We start from the raw sequence: 22,392 nt of genomic DNA, 5'->3' as shown, positions 1-22,392 counted from the left end.
GATGCCACCGATGCCGCTCTGATGCCACTGATGCCGCTCTGATGCCACCGATGCCGCTCTGATGCCACTCTGATGCCGCTCTGATGCCACCGATGCCGCTCTGATGCCACTGCTGCCGCTCTGATGCCACTCTGATGCCACCGATGCCACTCTGATGCCACTGATGCCGCTCTGATGTCGCTCTGATGCCACCGATGTCGCTCTGATGCCACCGATGCCGCTCTGATGCCACTGATGCCGCTCTGATGCCATCGAATACTGGTTTTTATTTTCTATTTTACAATGTGTACAAGTTTGCTGTACATTACTGATTTATAATTGTGTGGGTATATGGTACCTGTTAGGGATTGAGGGGCTTTCTGGGATGTGCTTTGGCATATGATTGCTGTATATGACTGTGTTAGCTAGCATACACCGACGTAATGGTCACATAAGCCCATTGCTAACACAGTTGTTTTCGTGCTACAGACTTTACCATCGTCAGCCATCAACATCCTTAAGCCCTGCACAACTAAGGTGCTGTTTCCTGTTTAACTGCAGATAATAAATAATACTCAACTGGGACCACTGGCTGGGGTGATTTATTTGAACAAAACACAACGCAAGGAGAGTACAATTAACATCTGTTACACAAACACACAGCACCATTCATATTTCATAAGACTTGCAGTTTATATGTAAATTTTTCAACAGTCTATAAATAAAGCAGATGAGGATAGACGAGGATGTGTGATGATGTCAGCTGCTCAAGTCCTTTGTGGTTCTCTACATGACCGCAGTATCTCCTGAAGCCTACACTGCTCCCATGTCCCATTTCTCTGTCTGTCTCTCTCTCTCTCTCTACCTCGCTCTCTCTCTCTACCTCGCTCTCTCTCTCTACCTCCCTCTATCTCTCTACCTCCCTCTCTCTACCCCTCTCTCTACCTCGCTCTCTCTCTCTACCCCTCTCTCTCTCTCTCTCTATCTACCCCTTTCTCTCTACCTCCCTCTCTCTCTCTACCCCTCTCTCTCTCTCTCTCTATCTACCCCTTTCTCTCTACCTCCCTCTCACTCTACCCCTCCCTCTCTCTCTCTCTCTCTACCCCTCTCTCTCTCTACCTCCCTCTCTCTCTACCCCTCTCTCTACCTCTCTCTCTCCCTCTCTCTCGATCTACCCGCTCTCTCTCTGCATCCCTCTCTCTCTCTACCCCTCTCTCTCTCTACCTCCCTCTCTCTCTACCCCTCTATCTCTACCCCTCTCTCTACCTCTCTCTCTCCCTCTCTCTCGATCTACCCTCTCTCTGTCTACCTCCCTCTCTCTCTACCCCTCTCTCTCTACCCCTCTCTCTCCCTCTCTCTCGATCTACCCGCTCTCTCTCTGCATCCCTCTCTCTCTCTACCTCTCTCTCTTTATCTCTACCCCTCTCTCTCTCTGTCTGTCTCTCTACCCCTCTCTCTCTCTACCTCTCTCTTACTGTCTATCACTTTCTCTCTACCTCTCTCTCTCTACCCCTCTCTCTCTCTATCCCTCTCTCTCTCTCTCTCAATTCAATTCAATTCGCTTTATTGGCATGACGTAACAATGTACATATTGCCAAAGCATATTTTGGGTATTTACAATATAAAAAATAAAAATAAAAATGAGAAACAAATTGTCAATGGGACAACAGTAACAACAATAACCAAGGGTCAAAATAACCATACATTCAACAATAACAATAAGTATACAGTAGAGGACATGTGCAGGTTGGTTGGTCTGTCAGACACTGTCCCTCATCTTATGGCAGGCAGCAATGTAGTGCACTGGCAACCCACAGCTCTCTGCGTCCTCCCCCAACAGGACGGGTAGCCTATCCTCATCACAGAGCTCTTTGAAACTTTCAAATTTGGGAAAATTACACTATTTGCAGCTCCGTCTCAGGTTCTGCTGTTGTTCTGCTGTTGTGCAGTGGTTGCACAGCCTTTCCTCTACAGGGAGCCAGGTTTTCCTGTGTCTACCCTTCTCAATGACAAGGCTGTGCTCACTAAGCTTGTACTTTGTCAAGGTTTGTCTAAGGTTTTGATCAGTAACCATGGTCAAATATTTAGCCACGGTGTACTGTCGATTTAGGGCCAGATAGCACTGCATTTTGCTTTGTGCTTGTGCTTGTGTTCCCAATAAGCAATATAGTTTTGTTTTGACTGTGTTGTAATTTAAAGTTCTGGTCCTGAGGCTTCAGTGTGTTAGTAGAACAGGTTTGTGAACTCAGCCCCAGGACCAGCTGGATGAGGGGACTGAGGCTTCAGTGTGTTAGTAGAACAGGTTTGTGAACTCAGCCCCAGGACCAGCTGGATGAGGGGACTGAGGCTTCAGTGTGTTAGTAGAACAGGTTAGTGAACTCAGCCACAGCAGCAGCTGGATGAGAGGACTCCTTTCTTTGCTCAGCTCTTGGTATTGCAGGGCTTGGTAATGATATGAGAGGGGGTCACTGTATTTTAGATGTTTCCAAAACTTAATTGCTCTTTTTTGAGTTTGTATTATTAGTGGATAGTGGCCTAATTCTGCCATGCAGGCATTGCTTGTAGTTTTCCTCTGGACATGTAGGAGAATCTTACAGAACTCTGCATGCAGGGTTTCAATGGGGTGTTTGTCCCATTTGATGAAATCTTGTTTTGCAAGTGGACCCCACACCTCGCTGGCATTAAGTGCAATTGGTTCAATGACATATTCAATTAGTCTTAATGACGTAGAATGCCCTGCGTGCTTTCTCTCTCAGCTCATTCTCTCTCTCTCTCTCTCTCTCTCTTACTGTCTCTCTCTCTCTCTCTCTACCTATATCTTACTGTCTCTCTCTTTCTCTCTACTTATCTCTCTACTTCTCTCTCTCTCTCCCTACCCTTCTCTCTTACTGTCAATTCAATTTCAATTTAAGGGGCTTTATTGGCATGGAAAACATGTTTAAATTGCCAAAGCAAGTGAAGAAGAAAATAAACAAAAGTGAAATAAACAACATGAAATGAACAGACAACATTAAACTCACACTCAAGTTCCAAAAGTATTAAGACATTTCAAAGTGTATTGATGTGTATTGATGTGCAAAAGGGAAAATAAATAAATATGGGTTGTATTTACAATGGCGTTTGTTCTTCACTGATTGCCCTTTTTTGTGGCAAAAGGCCACAAATCTTGATGCTGTGACAGCACTGTTGTATTTCACCCAATAGATATGGGAGTTTATCAAAATTGGATTTGATTTCAAATTCTTTGTGACTCTGTGTAACATATGTGTCTCTAATATGGTCATTTGGCAGGAAGTTAGGAAGTGCAGCTCAGTTTCCATCTCATCTTGTAGGGAGTGTGCACATAGCCTGTCTTCTCTTGAGAGCCAGGTTTGTCTACAGCTGCCTTTTCTCAATAGCAAGGCTATGCTCACTGAGTCCGTACATAGTCAAAGACTTCCTAAAATTTGGGTCAGTCACAGTGGTCAGGTGTTCTGCCACTGTGTACTCTCTGTTTAGGGCCAAATAGCAATCTAGTTTGCTCTGTTTTTTTGTTAATTCTTTCCAATATGTCAAGTAATTATCTTGTTGTTTTCTCATGATATGGTTTGGTTTAATTGTGTTTCTGTCCTGGGGCTCTGTGGGGTCTGTTTGAGTTTGTGAACAGAGCCCCAGGACCAGCTTGCTTAGGGGACTCTTCTCCAGGTTCATCTCTCTGTAGGTGATGGCTTTGTTATTGAAGGTTTGGGAATCGCTTCCTCTTGGGTGGTTGTAGAATTTAACGTCTCTTTCACGATTTTGATAATTAGCGACCTAATTCTGCTCTGCATGCATTATTTGGTGTTTGACGTTGTACACAGAGGACATTTTAGCAGAATTCTATTTGCAGAGTCTCAATTTGGTGTTTGCTTCATTTTGTGAATTCTTGGTTGGTGAGCGGACCCCAGACCTCACAACCATAAAGGGCAATGGGTTCTATAACTGATTCAAGTATTTTTAGCCAGATCCTGATTGGTATATCGAATTTTATGTTCCTTTTGATGACATAGAAGGCCCTTCTTGCCTTGTCTCTCAGATCGTTCACAGCTTTGTGGAAGTTGTTTAAGCCGGGGTGTGTATAGTTTTTTGTGTGCTCTCGGGCAACAGTGTCAAGATGGAATTTGTTGTCCTGGCAACTGGACCTTTTTTGGAACACCATTATTTTTGTCTTACTGAGATTTACTGTCAGGGCCCAGGTCTGACAGAATCTGTACAGAAGATCTAGGTGCTGCTGTAGGCCCTCCTTGGTTGGTGATAGAAGCACCAGATCATCAGAAAACAGTAGAGATTTGACTTTAGATTCTAGTAGGGTGAGGCCGGGGGCTGCAGACTGTTCTAGCGTCCTCGCCAATGTATAACTTCAGCTAGCTCCTATTGTTCCCTCTCCCTGACTTTCATCTAGCTCCTTTTGTTCTCTCTCCCTGACCTTCAGCTAGCTCCTATTGTTCTATCTCACTGACCTTCAGCTAGCTCCTATTGTTCCCTCTCCCTGACCTTCATCTAGCTCCTTTCGTTCTCTCACCCTGACCTTCAGCTAGCTCCTATTGTTCTCTCTCCCTGACTTTCATCTAGCTCCTTCTGTTCTCTCTCCCTGACCTTCAGCTAGCTCCTATCGTTCCCTCTCCCTGACCTTCAGCTAGCTCCTATTGTTCTCTCTCACTGACCTTCAGAAGATCCTATTGTTCCCTCTCCCTGACCTTCAGCTAGCTCCTATTGTTCCCTCTCCCTGACCTTCAGCTAGCTCCTATTGTTCCCTCTCCCTGGCCTTCAGCTAGCGAGGTATGTTCACTCTCCCTTACCTTCAGCTAGCTCCTATTGTTCTCTCTCCCTGACCTTCAGCTAGCTCCCATCGTTCCCTCTCCCTGACCTTCAGCTAGCTCCTATTGTTCCCTCTCACTGACCTTCAGCTAGCTCCTATTGTTCCATCTCCCTGACCTTCAGCTAGCTCCCATCGTTCCCTCTCCCTGACCTTCAGCTAGCTCCTATTGTTCTCTCTCCCTGACCTTCAGCTAGCTCCTATTGTTCCATCTCCCTGACCTTCAGCTAGCTCCCATCGTTCCCTCTCCCTGACCTTCAGCTAGCTCCTATTGTTCTCTCTCCCTGACCTTCAGCTAGCTCCCATCGTTCCCTCTCCCTGACCTTCAACTAGCTCCTATTGTTCCCACTCACTGACCTTCAGCTAGCTCCTATTGTTCCATCTCCCGGACCTTCAGCTAGCTTCTATTGTTCCCTCTCCCTGACCTTCAGTTAGCTGCTATTGTTCCCTCTCACTGACTTTCAGTTAGCTCCTATTGTTCCCTCTCCCTGACCTTCAGTTAGCTCCTATTGTTCTCTCTCACTGACCTTCAGCTAGCTCCTATTGTTCTCTCTCCCTGACCTTCAGCTAGCTCCTATTGTTCCCTCTCACTGACCTTCAGCTAGCTCATATTGTTCTCTCTCACTGACCTTCAGCTAGCTCCTATTGTTCTCACTGACCTTCAGTTAGCTCCTATTGTTCCCTCTCCCTGAACTTCAGCTAGCTCCTATTGTTATCTCTCCCTGACCTTCAGCTAGCTCCTATTTTTCCCTCTCCCTGTACTTCAGCTAGCTACTATTGTTCCCTCTCCCTGACCTTCAGCTAGCTCCTATTTTTCCCTCTCCCTAACCTTCAGCTAGTTCCTATTGTTCCCTCTCCCTGTACTTCAGCTAGCGAGATATGTTCCCTCTCCCTGGCCTTCAGCTAGCTCCTATTGTTCCCTCGCCCTGACCTTCAGCTAGCTCATATTGTTCCCTCTCTCTGACTTTCAGCTAGCTCATATTGTTCCCTCTCTCTGACTTTCAGCTAGCTCACATTGTTCCCTCTCCCTGACCTTCAGCTAGCTCCTATTGGTCCCTCTCACTGACCTTCAGCTAGCTCCTATTGTTCCATCTCCCGGACCTTCAGCTAGCTCCTATTGTTCCCTCTCCCTGACCTTCAGTTAGCTCCTATTGTTCTCTCTCACTGACCTTCAGCTAGCTCCTATTGTTCCCTCTCCCTGACCTTCAGTTAGCTCCTATTGTTCTCTCTCACTGACCTTCAGCTAGCTCCTATTGTTCTCTCTCCCTGACCTTCAGCTAGCTCCTATTGTTCCCTCTCACTGACCTTCAGCTAGATCCTATTGTTCCATCTCCCGGACCAGCTAGCTCCTATTGTTCCCTCTCCCTGACTTTCATTTAGCTCCTTTTGTTCTCTCTCCCTGACCTTCAGCTAGCTCCTATTGTTCCCTCTCCCTGACTTTCATCTAGCTCCTATTGTTCTCTCTCACTGACCTTCAGAAGATCCTATTGTTCCCTCTCCCTGACCTTCCGCTAGCTCCTATTGTTCCCTCTCCCTGGCCTTCAGCTAGCGAGGTATGTTCACTCTCCCTGACCTTCAGCTAGCTCCTATTGTTCCCTCTCCCGGACCTTCAGCTAGCTCCTATTGTTCCCTCTCCCTGACCTTCAGTTAGCTCCTATTGTTCTCTCTCACTGACCTTCAGCTAGCTCCTATTGTTCTCTCTCCCTGACCTTCAGCTAGCTCCTATTGTTCCATCTCACTGACCTTCAGCTAGCTCCTATTGTTCCATCTCACTGACCTTCAGCTAGCTCCTATTGTTCCATCTCCCGGACCTTCAGCTAGCTCCTATTGTGCCCTCTCCCTGACTTTCATCTAGCTCCTTTTGTTCTCTCTCACTGATCTTCAGCTAGCTCCTATTGTTCCCTCTCCCTGACCTTCATCTAGATCCTTTCGTTCTCTCTCCCTGACCTTCAGCTAGCTCCTATTGTTCTCTCTCCCTGACTTTCATCTAGCTCCTTCTGTTCTCTCTCACTGACCTTCAGCTAGCTCCTATTGTTCCATCTCCCGGACCTTCAGCTAGCTCCTATTGTTCCCTCTCCCTGACCTTCAGTTAGCTCCTATTGTTCTCTCTCACTGACCTTCAGCTAGCTCCTATTGTTCCCTCTCCATGACCTTCAGTTAGCTCCTATTGTTCTCTCTCACTGACCTTCAGCTAGCTCCTATTGTTCTCTCTCCCTGACCTTCAGCTAGCTCCTATTGTTCCCTCTCACTGACCTTCAGCTAGATCCTATTGTTCCATCTCCCGGACCAGCTAGCTCCTATTGTGCCCTCTCCCTGACTTTCATCTAGCTCCTTTTGTTCTCTCTCACTGATCTTCAGCTAGCTCCTATTGTTCCCTCTCCCTGACCTTCATCTAGATCCTTTCGTTCTCTCTCCCTGACCTTCAGCTAGCTCCTATTGTTCTCTCTCCCTGACTTTCATCTAGCTCCTTCTGTTCTCTCTCACTGACCTTCAGCTAGCTCCTATTGTTCCATCTCCCGGACCTTCAGCTAGCTCCTATTGTTCCCTCTCCCTGACCTTCAGTTAGCTCCTATTGTTCTCTCTCACTGACCTTCAGCTAGCTCCTATTGTTCCCTCTCCCTGACCTTCAGTTAGCTCCTATTGTTCTCTCTCACTGACCTTCAGCTAGCTCCTATTGTTCTCTCTCCCTGACCTTCAGCTAGCTCCTATTGTTCCCTCTCACTGACCTTCAGCTAGATCCTATTGTTCCATCTCCCGGACCAGCTAGCTCCTATTGTTCCCTCTCCCTGACTTTCATTTAGCTCCTTTAGTTCTCTCTACCTGACCTTCAGCTAGCTCCTATTGTTCCCTCTCCCTGACTTTCATCTAGCTCCTATTGTTCTCTCTCACTGACCTTCAGAAGATCCTATTGTTCCCTCTCCCTGACCTTCAGCTAGCTCCTATTGTTCCCTCTCCCTGGCCTTCAGCTAGCGAGGTATGTTCACTCTCCCTGACCTTCAGCTAGCTCCTATTGTTCCCTCTCCCGGACCTTCAGCTAGCTCCTATTGTTCCCTCTCCCTGACCTTCAGTTAGCTCCTATTGTTCTCTCTCACTGACCTTCAGCTAGCTCCTATTGTTCTCTCTCCCTGACCTTCAGCTAGCTCCTATTGTTCCATCTCACTGACCTTCAGCTAGCTCCTATTGTTCCATCTCACTGACCTTCAGCTAGCTCCTATTGTTCCATCTCCCGGACCTTCAGCTAGCTCCTATTGTTCCCTCTCCCTGACTTTCATCTAGCTCCTTTTGTTCTCTCTCCCTGACCTTCAGCTAGCTCCTATTGTTCTCTCTCACTGATCTTCAGCTAGCTCCTATTGTTCCCTCTCCCTGACCTTCATCTAGATCCTTTCGTTCTCTCTCCCTGACCTTCAGCTAGCTCCTATTGTTCTCTCTCCCTGACTTTCATCTAGCTCCTTCTGTTCTCTCTCACTGACCTTCAGCTAGCTCCTATTGTTCCATCTCCCGGACCTTCAGCTAGCTCCTATTGTTCCCTCTCCCTGACCTTCAGTTAGCTCCTATTGTTCTCTCTCACTGACCTTCAGCTAGCTCCTATTGTTCCCTCTCCCTGACCTTCAGTTAGCTCCTATTGTTCTCTCTCACTGACCTTCAGCTAGCTCCTATTGTTCTCTCTCCCTGACCTTCAGCTAGATCCTATTGTTCCCTCTCACTGACCTTCAGCTAGATCCTATTGTTCCATCTCCCGGACCAGCTAGCTCCTATTGTTCCCTCTCCCTGACTTTCATTTAGCTCCTTTTGTTCTCTCTCCCTGACCTTCAGCTAGCTCCTATTGTTCCCTCTCCCTGACTTTCATCTAGCTCCTATTGTTCTCTCTCACTGACCTTCAGAAGATCCTATTGTTCCCTCTCCCTGACCTTCAGCTAGCTCCTATTGTTCCCTCTCCCTGGCCTTCAGCTAGCGAGGTATGTTCACTCTCCCTGACCTTCAGCTAGCTCCTATTGTTCCCTCTCCCGGACCAGCTAGCTCCTATTGTTCCCTCTCCCTGACTTTCATTTAGCTCCTTTTGTTCTCTCTACCTGACCTTCAGCTAGCTCCTATTGTTCCCTCTCCCTGACTTTCATCTAGCTCCTATTGTTCTCTCTCACTGACCTTCAGAAGATCCTATTGTTCCCTCTCCCTGACCTTCAGCTAGCTCCTATTGTTCCCTCTCCCTGGCCTTCAGCTAGCGAGGTATGTTCACTCTCCCTGACCTTCAGCTAGCTCCTATTGTTCCCTCTCCCGGACCTTCAGCTAGCTCCTATTGTTCCCTCTCCCTGACCTTCAGTTAGCTCCTATTGTTCTCTCTCACTGACCTTCAGCTAGCTCCTATTGTTCTCTCTCCCTGACCTTCAGCTAGCTCCTATTGTTCCATCTCACTGACCTTCAGCTAGCTCCTATTGTTCCATCTCACTGACCTTCAGCTAGCTCCTATTGTTCCATCTCCCGGACCTTCAGCTAGCTCCTATTGTTCCCTCTCCCTGACTTTCATCTAGCTCCTTTTGTTCTCTCTCCCTGACCTTCAGCTAGCTCCTATTGTTCTCTCTCACTGATCTTCAGCTAGCTCCTATTGTTCCCTCTCCCTGACCTTCATCTAGATCCTTTCGTTCTCTCTCCCTGACCTTCAGCTAGCTCCTATTGTTCTCTCTCCCTGACTTTCATCTAGCTCCTTCTGTTCTCTCTCACTGACCTTCAGCTAGCTCCTATTGTTCCATCTCCCGGACCTTCAGCTAGCTCCTATTGTTCCCTCTCCCTGACCTTCAGTTAGCTCCTATTGTTCTCTCTCACTGACCTTCAGCTAGCTCCTATTGTTCCCTCTCCCTGACCTTCAGTTAGCTCCTATTGTTCTCTCTCACTGACCTTCAGCTAGCTCCTATTGTTCTCTCTCCCTGACCTTCAGCTAGCTCCTATTGTTCCCTCTCACTGACCTTCAGCTAGATCCTATTGTTCCATCTCCCGGACCAGCTAGCTCCTATTGTTCCCTCTCCCTGACTTTCATTTAGCTCCTTTTGTTCTCTCTCCCTGACCTTCAGCTAGCTCCTATTGTTCCCTCTCCCTGACTTTCATCTAGCTCCTATTGTTCTCTCTCACTGACCTTCAGAAGATCCTATTGTTCCCTCTCCCTGACCTTCAGCTAGCTCCTATTGTTCCCTCTCCCTGGCCTTCAGCTAGCGAGGTATGTTCACTCTCCCTGACCTTCAGCTAGCTCCTATTGTTCCCTCTCCCTGACCTTCAGTTAGCTCCTATTGTTCTCTCTCACTGACCTTCAGCTAGCTCCTATTGTTCTCTCTCCCTGACCTTCAGCTAGCTCCTATTGTTCCATCTCACTGACCTTCAGCTAGCTCCTATTGTTCCATCTCACTGACCTTCAGCTAGCTCCTATTGTTCCATCTCCCGGACCTTCAGCTAGCTCCTATTGTTCCCTCTCCCTGACTTTCATCTAGCTCCTTTTGTTCTCTCTCCCTGACCTTCAGCTAGCTCCTATTGTTCTCTCTCACTGATCTTCAGCTAGCTCCTATTGTTCCCTCTCCCTGACCTTCATCTAGATCCTTTCGTTCTCTCTCCCTGACCTTCAGCTAGCTCCTATTGTTCCCTCTCCCTGACTTTCATCTAGCTCCTTTTGTTCTCTCTCCCTGACCTTCAGCTAGCTCCTATTGTTCTCTCTCACTGATCTTCAGCTAGCTCCTATTGTTCCCTCTCCCTGACCTTCATCTAGATCCTTTCGTTCTCTCTCCCTGACCTTCAGCTAGCTCCTATTGTTCTCTCTCCCTGACTTTCATCTAGCTCCTTCTGTTCTCTCTCCCTGACCTTCAGCTAGCTCCTATTGTTCCCTCTCCCTAACCTTCAGCTAGCTCATATTGTTCTCTCTCACTGACCTTCAGAAGATCCTATTGTTCCCTCTCCCTGACCTTCAGCTAGCTCCTATTGTTCCCTCTCCCTGGCCTTCAGCTAGCGAGGTATGTTCACTCTCCCTGACCTTCAGCTAGCTCCTATTGTTCTCTCTCCCTGACCTTCAGCTAGCTCCCATCGTTCCCTCTCCCTGACATTCAACTAGCTCCTATTGTTCCCTCTCACTGACCTTCAGCTAGCTCCTATTGTTCCATCTCCCGGACCTTCAGCTAGCTCCTATTGTTCCCTCTCCCTGACCTTCAGTTAGCTGCTATTGTTCCCTCTCACTGACTTTCAGTTAGCTCCTATAGTTCCCTCTCCCTGACCTTCAGTTAGCTCCTATTGTTCTCTCTCACTGACCTTCAGCTAGCTCCTATTGTTCCCTCTCACTGACCTTCAGCTAGCTCCTATTGTTCTCTCTCACTGACCTTCAGCTAGCTCCTATTGTTCTCTCTCACTGACCTTCAGTTAGCTCCTATTGTTCCCTCTCCCTGAACTTCAGCTAGCTCCTATTGTATCTCTCCCTGACCTTCAGCTAGCTCCTATTTTTCCCTCTTCCTGTACTTCAGCTAGCTACTATTGTTCCCTCTCCCTGACCTTCAGCTAGCTCCTATTTTTCCCTCTCCCTGACCTTCAGCTAGCTCCTATTGTTCCATCTCCCGGACCTTCAGCTAGCTCCTATTGTTCCCTCTCCCTGACTTTCATCTAGCTCCTTTTGTTCTCTCTCCCTGACCTTCAGCTAGCTCCTATTGTTCTCTCTCACTGATCTTCAGCTAGCTCCTATTGTTCCCTCTCCCTGACCTTCATCTAGATCCTTTCGTTCTCTCTCCCTGACCTTCAGCTAGCTCCTATTGTTCCCTCTCCCTGACTTTCATCTAGCTCCTTTTGTTCTCTCTCCCTGACCTTCAGCTAGCTCCTATTGTTCTCTCTCACTGATCTTCAGCTAGCTCCTATTGTTCCCTCTCCCTGACCTTCATCTAGATCCTTTCGTTCTCTCTCCCTGACCTTCAGCTAGCTCCTATTGTTCTCTCTCCCTGACTTTCATCTAGCTCCTTCTGTTCTCTCTCCCTGACCTTCAGCTAGCTCCTATTGTTCCCTCTCCCTGACCTTCAGCTAGCTCATATTGTTCTCTCTCACTGACCTTCAGAAGATCCTATTGTTCCCTCTCCCTGACCTTCAGCTAGCTCCTATTGTTCCCTCTCCCTGGCCTTCAGCTAGCGAGGTATGTTCACTCTCCCTGACCTCCAGCTAGCTCCTATTGTTCCCTCTCCCTGTACTTCAGCTAGCTCCTATTGTTCCCTCTCCCTGACCTCCAGCTAGCTCCTATTGTTCTCTCTCACTGACCTTCAGCTAGCTCCTATTGTTCTCTCTCACTGACCTTCAGCTAGCTCCTATTTTTCCCTCTCCCTGACCTTCAGCTAGTTCCTATTGTTCCCTCTCCCTGTACTTCAGCTAGCGAGGTATGTTCCCTCTCCCTGACCTTCAGCTAACTCCTATTGTTTCCTCTCCCTGACCTTCAGCTAGCGAGATATGTTCCCTCTCCCTGGCCTTCAGCTAGCTCCTATTGTTCCCTCTCCCTGACCTTCAGCTAGCTCCTATTGTTCTCTCTCTCCCTGACCTTCAGCTATCTCCTATTGTTCCCTCTCCCTGACCTTCAGCTAGCTACTATTGTGCCCTCTCCCTGACCTCCAGCTAGCTCCTATTGTTCCCTCTCCCTGTACTTCAGCTAGCTCCTATTGTTCCCTCTCCCTGTACTTCAGCTAGCTACTATTGTTCCCTCTCCCTGACCTTCAGCTAGCTCCTATTTTTCCCTCTCCCTGACCTCCAGCTAGCTCCTATTGTTCCCTCTCCCTGTACTTCAGCTAACTCCTATTGTTTCCTCTCCCTGACCTTCAGCTAGCGAGATATGTTCCCTCTCCCTGGCCTTCAGCTAGCTCCTATTGTTCCCTCTCCCTGACCTTCAGCTAGCTCCTATTGTTCTCTCTCTCCCTGACCTTCAGCTATCTCCTATTGTTCCCTCTCCCTGACCTTCAGCTAGCTACTATTGTGCCCTCTCCCTGACCTCCAGCTAGCTCCTATTGTTCCCTCTCCCTGTACTTCAGCTAGCTCCTATTGTTCCCTCTCCCTGTACTTCAGCTAGCTACTATTGTTCCCTCTCCCTGACCTTCAGCTAGCTCCTATTTTTCCCTCTCCCTGACCTCCAGCTAGCTCCTATTGTTCCCTCTCCCTGTACTTCAGCTAACTCCTATTGTTTCCTCTCCCTGACCTTCAGCTAGCGAGATATGTTCCCTCTCCCTGGCCTTCAGCTAGCTCCTATTGTTCCCTCGCCCTGACCTTCAGCTAGCTCATATTGTTCCCCCTCCCTCACCTTCAGCTATCTCCTATTTTTCCCTCTCCCTGTACTTCAGCTAGCTACTATTGTTCCCTCTCCCTGACCTTCAGCTAGCTCCTATTTTTCCCTCTCCCTGACCTTCAGCTAGTTCCTATTGTTCCCTCTCCCTGTACTTCAGCTAGCGAGGTATGTTCCCTCTCCCTGACCTTCAGCTAGCTACTATTGTTCCCTCTCCCTGACCTTCAGCTAGCTCCTATTTTTCCCTCTCCCTGACCTCCAGCTAGCACCTATTGTTCCCTCTCCCTGTACTTCAGCTAACTCCTATTGTTTCCTCTCCCTGACCTTCAGCTAGCGAGATATGTTCCCTCTCCCTGGCCTTCAGCTAGCTCCTATTGTTCCCTCGCCCTGACCTTCAGCTAGCTCATATTGTTCCCCCTCCCTCACCTTCAGCTATCTCCTATTTTTCCCTCTCCCTGTACTTCAGCTAGCTACTATTGTTCCCTCTCCCTGACCTTCAGCTAGCTCCTATTTTTCCCTCTCCCTGACCTTCAGCTAGTTCCTATTGTTCCCTCTCCCTGTACTTCAGCTAGCGAGGTATGTTCCCTCTCCCTGACCTTCAGCTAACTCCTATTGTTTCCTCTCCCTGACCTTCAGCTAGCGAGATATGTTCCCTCTCCCTGGCCTTCAGCTAGCTCCTATTGTTCCCTCGCCCTGACCTTCAGCTAGCTCATATTGTTCCCCCTCCCTCACCTTCAGCTATCTCCTATTGTTCCCTCTCCCTGTACTTCAGCTAGCTCATATTGTTCCCTCTCTCTGACTTTCAGCTAGCTCACATTGTTCCCTCTCCCTGACCTTCAGCTAGCTCCTATTGTTCCCTCTCCCTGACCTTCAGCTAGCTCCTATTGTTCTCTCTCTCCCTGACCTTCAGCTATCTCCTATTGTTCCCTCTCCCTGACCTTCAGCTAGCTACTATTGTGCCCTCTCCCTGACCTCCAGCTAGCTCCTATTGTTCCCTCTCCCTGTACTTCAGCTAGCTCCTATTGTTCCCTCTCCCTGTACTTCAGCTAGCTACTATTGTTCCCTCTCCCTGACCTTCAGCTAGCTCCCATTTTTCCCTCTCCCTGACCTCCAGCTAGCTCCTATTGTTCCCTCTCCCTGTACTTCAGCTAACTCCTATTGTTTCCTCTCCCTGACCTTCAGCTAGCGAGATATGTTCCCTCTCCCTGGCCTTCAGCTAGCTCCTATTGTTCCCTCGCCCTGACCTTCAGCTAGCTCATATTGTTCCCCCTCCCTCACCTTCAGCTATCTCCTATTGTTCCCTCTCCCTGTACTTCAGCTAGCTACTATTGTTCCCTCTCTCTGACTTTCAGCTAGCTCACATTGTTCCCTCTCCCTGACCTTCAGCTAGCTCCTATTGTTCCCTCTCCCTGACCTTCAGCTAGCTCCTATTGTTCTCTCTCTCCCTGACCTTCAGCTATCTCCTATTGTTCCCTCTCCCTGGCCTTCAGCTAGCTACTATTGTGCCCTCTCCCTGACCTCCAGCTAGCTCCTATTGTTCCCTCTCCCTGTACTTCAGCTAGCTCCTATTGTTCCCTCTCCCTGTACTTCAGCTAGCTCCTATTGTTCTCTCTCACTGACCTTCAGCTAGCTCCTATTGTTCCCTCTCCCTGACCTTCAGCTAGCTCCTATTGTTCTCTCTCCCTGACTTTCAGCTAGCTCCTATTGTTCTCTCTCACTGACCTCCAGCTAGCTCCTATTGTTCTCTCTCACTGACCTCCAGCTAGCTCCTATTGTTCTCTCTCACTGACCTTCAGCTAGCTCCTATTGTTCCCTCTCCCTGTACTTCAGCTAGCTCCTATTGTTCCCTCTCCCTGTACTTCAGCTAGCTCCTATTGTGCCCTCTCCCTGACCTTCAGCTAGCTCCTATTGTTCTCTCTCACTGACCTTCAGCTAGCTCCTATTGTTCCCTCTCCCTGTACTTCAGCTAGCTCCTATTGTTCCCTCTCCCTGTACTTCAGCTAGCTCCTATTGTGCCCTCTCCCTGACCTTCAGCTAGCTCCTATTGTTCCCTCTCCCTGTACTTCAGCTAGCTCCTATTGTTCTCTCTCCCTGACCTTCAGCTAGCTCCTATTGTTCTCTCTCCCTGACCTCCAGCTAGCTCCTATTGTTCCCTCTCCCTGACCTTCAGCTAGCTCCTATTGTTCTCTCTCCCTGACCTTCAGCTAGCTCCTATTGTTCTCTCTCCCTGACCTCCAGCTAGCTCCTATTGTTCCCTCTCCCTGACCTCCAGCTAGCTCCTATTGTTCCCTCTCCCTGTACTTCAGCTAGCTCCTATTGTTCCCTCTCCCTGACCTCCAGCTAGCTCCTATTGTTCTCTCTCACTGACCTTCAGCTAGCTCCTATTGTGCCCTCTCCATAACCTTCAGCTAGCTCCTATTGTTCCCTCTCCCTGTACTTCAGCTAGCTCCTATTGTTCTCTCTCCCTGACCTTCAGCTAGCGAGGTATGTTCCCTCTCCCTGACCATCAGCTAGCGAGGTATGTTCCCTCTCCCTGACCTTCAGCTAGCGAGGTATGTTCCCTCTCCCTGACCTTCAGCTAGCGAGGTATGTTGTCCTTGGCTCCACTATTTTTCAATATAAAAACGTGGTAATGTTACACAATGCTGTATATTCTGTATTCTATATTCTGTGTTCTCTGTATTCTGCATATTATATTGTTTATTATATAGTCTGTATATTCTGTATTCTATATTCTGTGTTCTATGTATTCTGCATATTATATTTAATATACATTCTGTGTATTATCTATATTCTGTATTCTATATTCTCTATTCCATATTCTCTGTAATCTGTATATTCTGTATTCTATATTCTGTGTTCTCTATAGTCTGTATATTGTTTATTATATAGTCTGCATATTCTGTATTCTGCATTCCATATTCTCTGTATTCTGTATATTCTATTTTATATATTCTATATTATGTATATTGTGTATTCTGTATATTCTACATATTCTTTATTATTTATATTATGTATTCTGTATATTCTGTATTCTGTAGATATATGTATATTCTGTATTATACTGTATATATTCATTATGATATATTCTGTTTACTGCATAATCTGTATTGTATAATAATTCATGTTTACCTTTATATTTGACTATATGGTGGGAGAAGCAATATTTACCTTCATGAAGTAATGTTTACCTTTATGTTTGACTATATGATCAGAGAAGTAACTGAAGTACTTCGGACACTTGATGGTGATGACCTCTCCCACCCTGGCAGACGGCCAACAAGCGATGATATCCCACATCCCTTGACAACCTGCCCAGAGAAAGAGAGACATGAAAATTAGGATTACAGTCGACACACAGGCACGCAGACAGCCAGCCAGCCAGCCAGCCAGCCTATTTGTCCATGGTGTCTGGAGCCAGATGAGAATATTCACAACACAGAGAGACTTATCCTGCCAGCTCTACCACATGCTCTCAGACAACAAAAGTTTGGACAGACCTACTCATTCAAGTATGTTTCTTTACTTTGACTATTTTCTACATTGTAGAATAATAGTGAAGACATCAAAACTATGAAATAACTTTACTGTCCCATTACTGTCCTGGTTAGTGATTACTGTTTAATTTCACTGTAGAGCCTCTAGACCTGCTCAACATGCTTTAACCAACCATGTTCTTCCACCACCCACATATGCGATGACATCACCTGGTTTATATCTCTCTCATCATTACTCAACGCCTAGGTTTACCTCCAATGTACTCACATCCTACCTTACCTTTGTCTGTACACTATGCCTTGACTCTATGCTATCGTGGCCAGAAACCTGCTCCTTTTACTCTCTGTTCCCAAAAGTTCTAGACGGCCAGTTCATATAGCCTTTAGCCGTACCCTTATCCTACCTCTCCGCTGTTCCTTTGGTGATGTTGAGGTTAATCCAGGTCCTGCAATACCTAGCTCCACTCCTACTCCCCAGGTGCTCTCATTTGATGACTTCTGTAATCGTAAAAGCCTTGGTTTCATGCATGTTAACATTAGAAGCCTCCTCCCTAAGTTTGCTTTATTCACTGCTTTAGTACATTATGCCAACCCAGATGTCTTAGCCATGTCTGAATCCTGGCTTAGGAAGACCACCAAAAACACTGAAATTTTCATCTCTAAATATAACATTTTCCGTCAAGATAGAACTCCCAAAAGGGGCGGTGTTGCAATCTACTGCAGAAATAGCCTGCAGAGTTCTGTCTTACTATCCAGGTCTGTACAAAAACAATTTGAGCTACTACTCCTACAAATTCACCTTTTCAGAAACAAGGCTACCTCTGCCTCACCCTCTCCCTCACCCTCTGCCCCCAGCTGTGCCCTGGACACCATATGTGAATTAATTGCCCCCCACCTATCTTCTGAGCTCGTGCTGCTAGGTGACCTAAACTGGGAAATGCTTAAGCCCCGGCCATCCTACAATCTAAGCTTGATGCCCTCAATCTAACACAAATTCTCAATGAACCTACCAGGTACAACCCCAAATCCGTAACCACGGGCACCCTCGTAGATATCATCCTAACTAACTCGCCCTCCAAATACACCTCTGCTGTTTTCAACCAAGATTTCAGCGATCACTGCCTCATTGCCTGCATCCGTAATGGGTCTGCAGTCAAACGACCACCCCTCATCACTGTCAAACGCTCCCTAAAACACTTCAGCGAACAGGCCTTTCTAATCGATCTGGCCGGGGTATCCTGGAATGACATTGACCGCATCCTGTCAGTAGAGGATGCCTGGTTATTCTTTAAAAGTGCTTACTCACAATCTTAAATAAGCATGCTCCATTCAAAAAATGTAGAACCAGGAATAGATACAGCCCTTGGTTCACTCCAGACCTGTCTGCCCTAGACCTGCACAAAAACATCCTGTGGCCTTATGCATTAACATCGAATATCCCCCGTGATTTGCAACTTTTCAGGGAAGTTAGTAACCAATATACACAGACAGTCAGGAAAGCTAAGGCTAGGGAATATAAACCAGGGGAAAAGAGGGAATATAAACCAGGGGAAAAGAGGGAATATAAACCAGGATATAAACTGGGGGAAAAGAGGGAATATAAACCAGGATATAAACCAGGGGAAAGAGTGAATATAAACCAGGATATAAACCAGGGGAAAAGAGGGAATATAAAGCAGGATTTAAACCAGGGGAAAAGAGGCAATATAAACCAGGGGAAAAGAGGGAATATAAAGCAGGATATAAACCAGGGGGAAAGAGGGAATATAAAGCAGGATATAAACCAGGGGAAAAGAGGGAATATAAACCAGGATATAAACCAGGGGAAAAGTGGGAATATAAAGCAGGATATAAACCAGGGGAAAGAGGGAATATAAACCAGGATATAAACCAGGGGAAAAAAGGGAATATAAACCAGGGGAAAAGAGGGAATATAAACCAGGATATAAACCAGGGGAAAAGATGGAATATAAACCAGGGGAAAAGAGGGAATATAAGCAGGGGAAAAGAGGGAATATAAACCAGGGGAAAAGAGGGAATATAAACCAGGGGAAAAGAGGGAATATTAACCAGGATATAAACCAGGGGAAAAGAGGGAATATAAACCAGGGGAAAAGAGGGAATATTAACCAGGATATAAACCAGGGGAAAAGAGGGAATATAAACCAGGGGAAAAGAGGGAATATAAATAAGGGGAAAAGAGGGAATATAAACCAAGGGAGAGAGGGAATATAAAAGAGGGGAAAAGAGGGAATATAAACAAGGGGAAAAGAGGGAATATAAACCAGGGAAAAAGAGGGAATATAAATCAGGGGAAAAGAGGGAATATAAACCAGGATATAAACCAGGGGAAAAGAGGGAATATAAACCAGTAAAAAAGATTGAATATAAACCAGGATATAAACCAGGGGAAAAAGGGAATATAAACCAGGGCAAAAGATGGAATATAAACCAGGATATAAATCAGGGGAAAGAGGGAATATAAACCAGGGGAAAAGAGGGAATATAAACCAGGATATAAACCAGGGGAAAAGATGGAATATAAAGCAGGATATAAAACAGGGGAAAGGAGGGAATATAAACCAGGGGAAAAGAGGGAATATAAACCAGGGGAAAAGAGGGAATATAAACCAGGGGAAAAGAGGGAATATAAACCAGGGGAAAAAAGGGAATATAAACCAGGGGAAAAGAGGGAATATAAACCAGGATATAAACCAGGGGAAAAGAGGGAATATAAACCAGGATATAAACAAGGGTAAAAGAGGGAATATAAACCAGCGGAAAAGAGGGAATATAAATCAGGATATAAACAAGGGGAAAAGAGGGAATATAAACCAGGATATAAACCAGGGGAAAAGAGTGAATATAAACCAGGATATAAACCAGGGGAAAAGAGGGAATATAAACCAGGGAAAAAGATTGAATATAAACCAGGATATAAACCATGGGAAAGAAGGAATATAAACCAGGGCAAAAGATGGAATATAAACCAGGATATAAATCAGGGGAAAGAGGGAATGTAAACCAGTGGAAAAGAGGGAATATAAACCAGGATATAAACCAGGGGAAAGAGGGAATATAAACCAGGGGAAAAGAGGGAATATAAACCAGGATATAAACCAGGGGAAAAGATGGAATATAAAGCAGGATATAAAACAGGGGAAAAGAGGGAATATAAACCAGGATATAAACCAGGGGAAAAGAGGGAATTTAAACCAGGATATAAACAAGGGTAAAAGAGGGAATATAAACCAGCGGAAAAGAGGGAATATAAATCAGGATATAAACCAGGGGAAAAGAGGGAATATAAACCAGGATATAAACCAGGGGAAAAGAGTGAATACAAACCAGGATATAAACCAGGGGAAAAGAGGGAATATAAACCAGGGAAAAAGACTGAATATAAACCAGGATATAAACCAGGGGAAAGAGGGAATATAAACCAGGGCAAAAGATGGAATATAAACCAGGATATAAATCAGGGGAAAGAGGGAATATAAACCAGTGGAAAAGAGGGAATATAAACCAGGATATAAACCAGGGGAAAGAGGGAATATAAACCAGGGGAAAAGAGGGAATATAAACCAGGATATAAACCAGGGGAAAAGATGGAATATAAAGCAGGATATAAAACAGGGGAAAGGAGGGAAGATAAACCAGGGGAAAAGAGGGAATATAAACCAGGGGAAAAGAGGGAATATAAACCAGGGGAAAGAGGGAATATAAACCAGGGGAAAAGAGGGAATATAAACCAGGGGAAAAGAGGGAATATAAACCAGGGGAAAAGAGGGAATATAAACCAGGAGAAAAGAGGGAATATAAACCAGGGGAAAGAGGGAATATAAACCAGGGGAAACGAGGGAATATAAACCAGGATATTAACCAGGGGAAAAGATGGAATATAAAGCAGGATATAAAACAGGGGAAAAGAGGGAATATAAACCAGGGGAAAAGAGGGAATATAAACCAGGATATAAACTAGGGGAAAAGAGGGAATATAAACTAGGGAAAAAGAGGGAATATAAACCAGGGGAACGAGGGAATATAAACCAGGGGAAAGAGGGAATACAAACCAGGATATAAACCAGGGGAAAAAAGGGAATATAAACCAGGGGAAAAGAGGGAATATAAACCAGGATATAAACCAGGGGAAAAGATGGAATATAAAACAGGGGAAAAGAGGGAATATAAGCAGGGGGAAAGAGGGAATATAAACCAGGGGAAAAGAGGGAATATAAACCAGGGGAAAAGAGGGAATATAAACCAGGATAGAAACCAGGGGAAATGAGGGAATATAAACCAGGGGAAAAGAGGGAATATAAACCAGGATATAAACCAGGGGAAAAGAGGGAATATAAACCAGGGGAAAAGAGGGTATATAAACCAGGGGAAAAGAGGGAATATAAACCAGGGGAAAAGAGGGAATTTAAACCAGGATATAAACCAGGGGGAAAGAGTGAATACAAACCAGGATATAAACCAGGGGAAAAGAGGGAATATAAACCAGGGAAAAAGATTGAATATAAACCAGGATATAAACCAGGGGAAAGAGGGAATATAAACCAGGGCAAAAGATGGAATATAAACCAGGATATAAATCAGGGGAAAGAGGGAATATAAACCAGTGGAAAAGAGGGAATATAAACCAGGATATAAACCAGGGGAAAGAGGGAATATAAACCAGGGGAAAAGAGGGAATATAAACCAGGATATAAACCAGGGGGAAAGATGGAATATAAAGCAGGATATAAAACAGGGGAAAGGAGGGAATATAAACCAGGGGAAAAGAGGGAATATAAACCAGGGGAAAAGAGGGAATATAAACCAGGGGAAAGAGGGAATATAAACAAGGGGAAAAGAGGGAATATAAACCAGGGGAAAAGAGGGAATATAAACCAGGGGAAAAGAGGGAATATAAAACAGGGGAAAGAGGGAATATAAACCAGGGGAAACGAGGGAATATAAACCAGGATATAAACCAGGGGAAAAGATGGAATATAAAGCAGGATATAAAACAGGGGAAAAGAGGGAATATAAACCAGGGGAAAAGAGGGAATATAAACCAGGGGAAAAGAGGGAATATAAACCAGGATATAAACCAGGGGAAAAGAGGGATTATAAACTAGGGAAAAAGAGGGAATATAAACCAGGGGAAAGAGGGAATTTAAACCAGGGGAAAAGAGGGAATATAAACCAGGATATAAACCAGGGGAAAAGAGGGAATATAAACCAGGGGAAAAGAGGGAATATAAACCAGGGGAAAAGAGGGAATATAACCCAGGATAGAAACCAGGAGAAAGAGGGAATATAAACCAGGGGAAAAGAGGGAATATAAACCAGGATATAAACCAGGGGAAAAGAGGGAATATAAACCAGGGGAAAAGAGGGTATATAAACCAGGGGAAAAGAGGGAATATAAACCAGGGGAAAAGAGGGAATATAAACCAGGGGAAACGAGGGAACATAAACCAGGGGAAACGAGGGAATATAAACCAGGGGAGAAGAGGGAATATAATCCAGGGGAAAAGAGGGAATATAAACCAGGATATAAACCAGGGGAAAAGAGGGAAAATAAACCAGGGCAAAAGAGGGAATATAAACCAGGGGAAAAGAGGGAATATAAACCAGGATATAAACCAGGGGAAAAGAGGGAATATAAACCAGGATATAAACAAGGGTAAAAGAGGGAATATAAACCAGTGGAAAAGAGGGAATATAAACTAGGATATAAACCAGGGGAAAGAGGGAATATAAACCAGGGGAAAAGAGGGAATATAAACCAGGATATAAACCAGGGAAAAGACGGAATATAA

At 45.8% G+C, this 22,392-nt stretch overlaps 1 protein-coding gene across 1 annotated transcript in view; it reads right to left on the bottom strand.

The window, feature by feature from the left end:
* The window catches only part of vipr1b (vasoactive intestinal peptide receptor 1b), a 316,767-nt gene that overhangs the window by 188,778 nt on the left and 105,597 nt on the right, over positions 1–22,392 (bottom strand). Inside the window, exon 3 of the mRNA XM_064941134.1 lies at positions 16,274–16,393. Within this exon, the coding sequence (XP_064797206.1) occupies positions 16,274–16,393 (120 nt within the window). The remainder of the gene's footprint in view (positions 1–16,273; positions 16,394–22,392) is intronic.

The sequence above is a fragment of the Oncorhynchus masou genome, chromosome 28, assembly GCF_036934945.1.
Source record: "Oncorhynchus masou masou isolate Uvic2021 chromosome 28, UVic_Omas_1.1, whole genome shotgun sequence".
NCBI lineage: Eukaryota > Metazoa > Chordata > Actinopteri > Salmoniformes > Salmonidae > Oncorhynchus > Oncorhynchus masou.
This window is presented reverse-complemented; position numbering and strand designations above follow the sequence as displayed.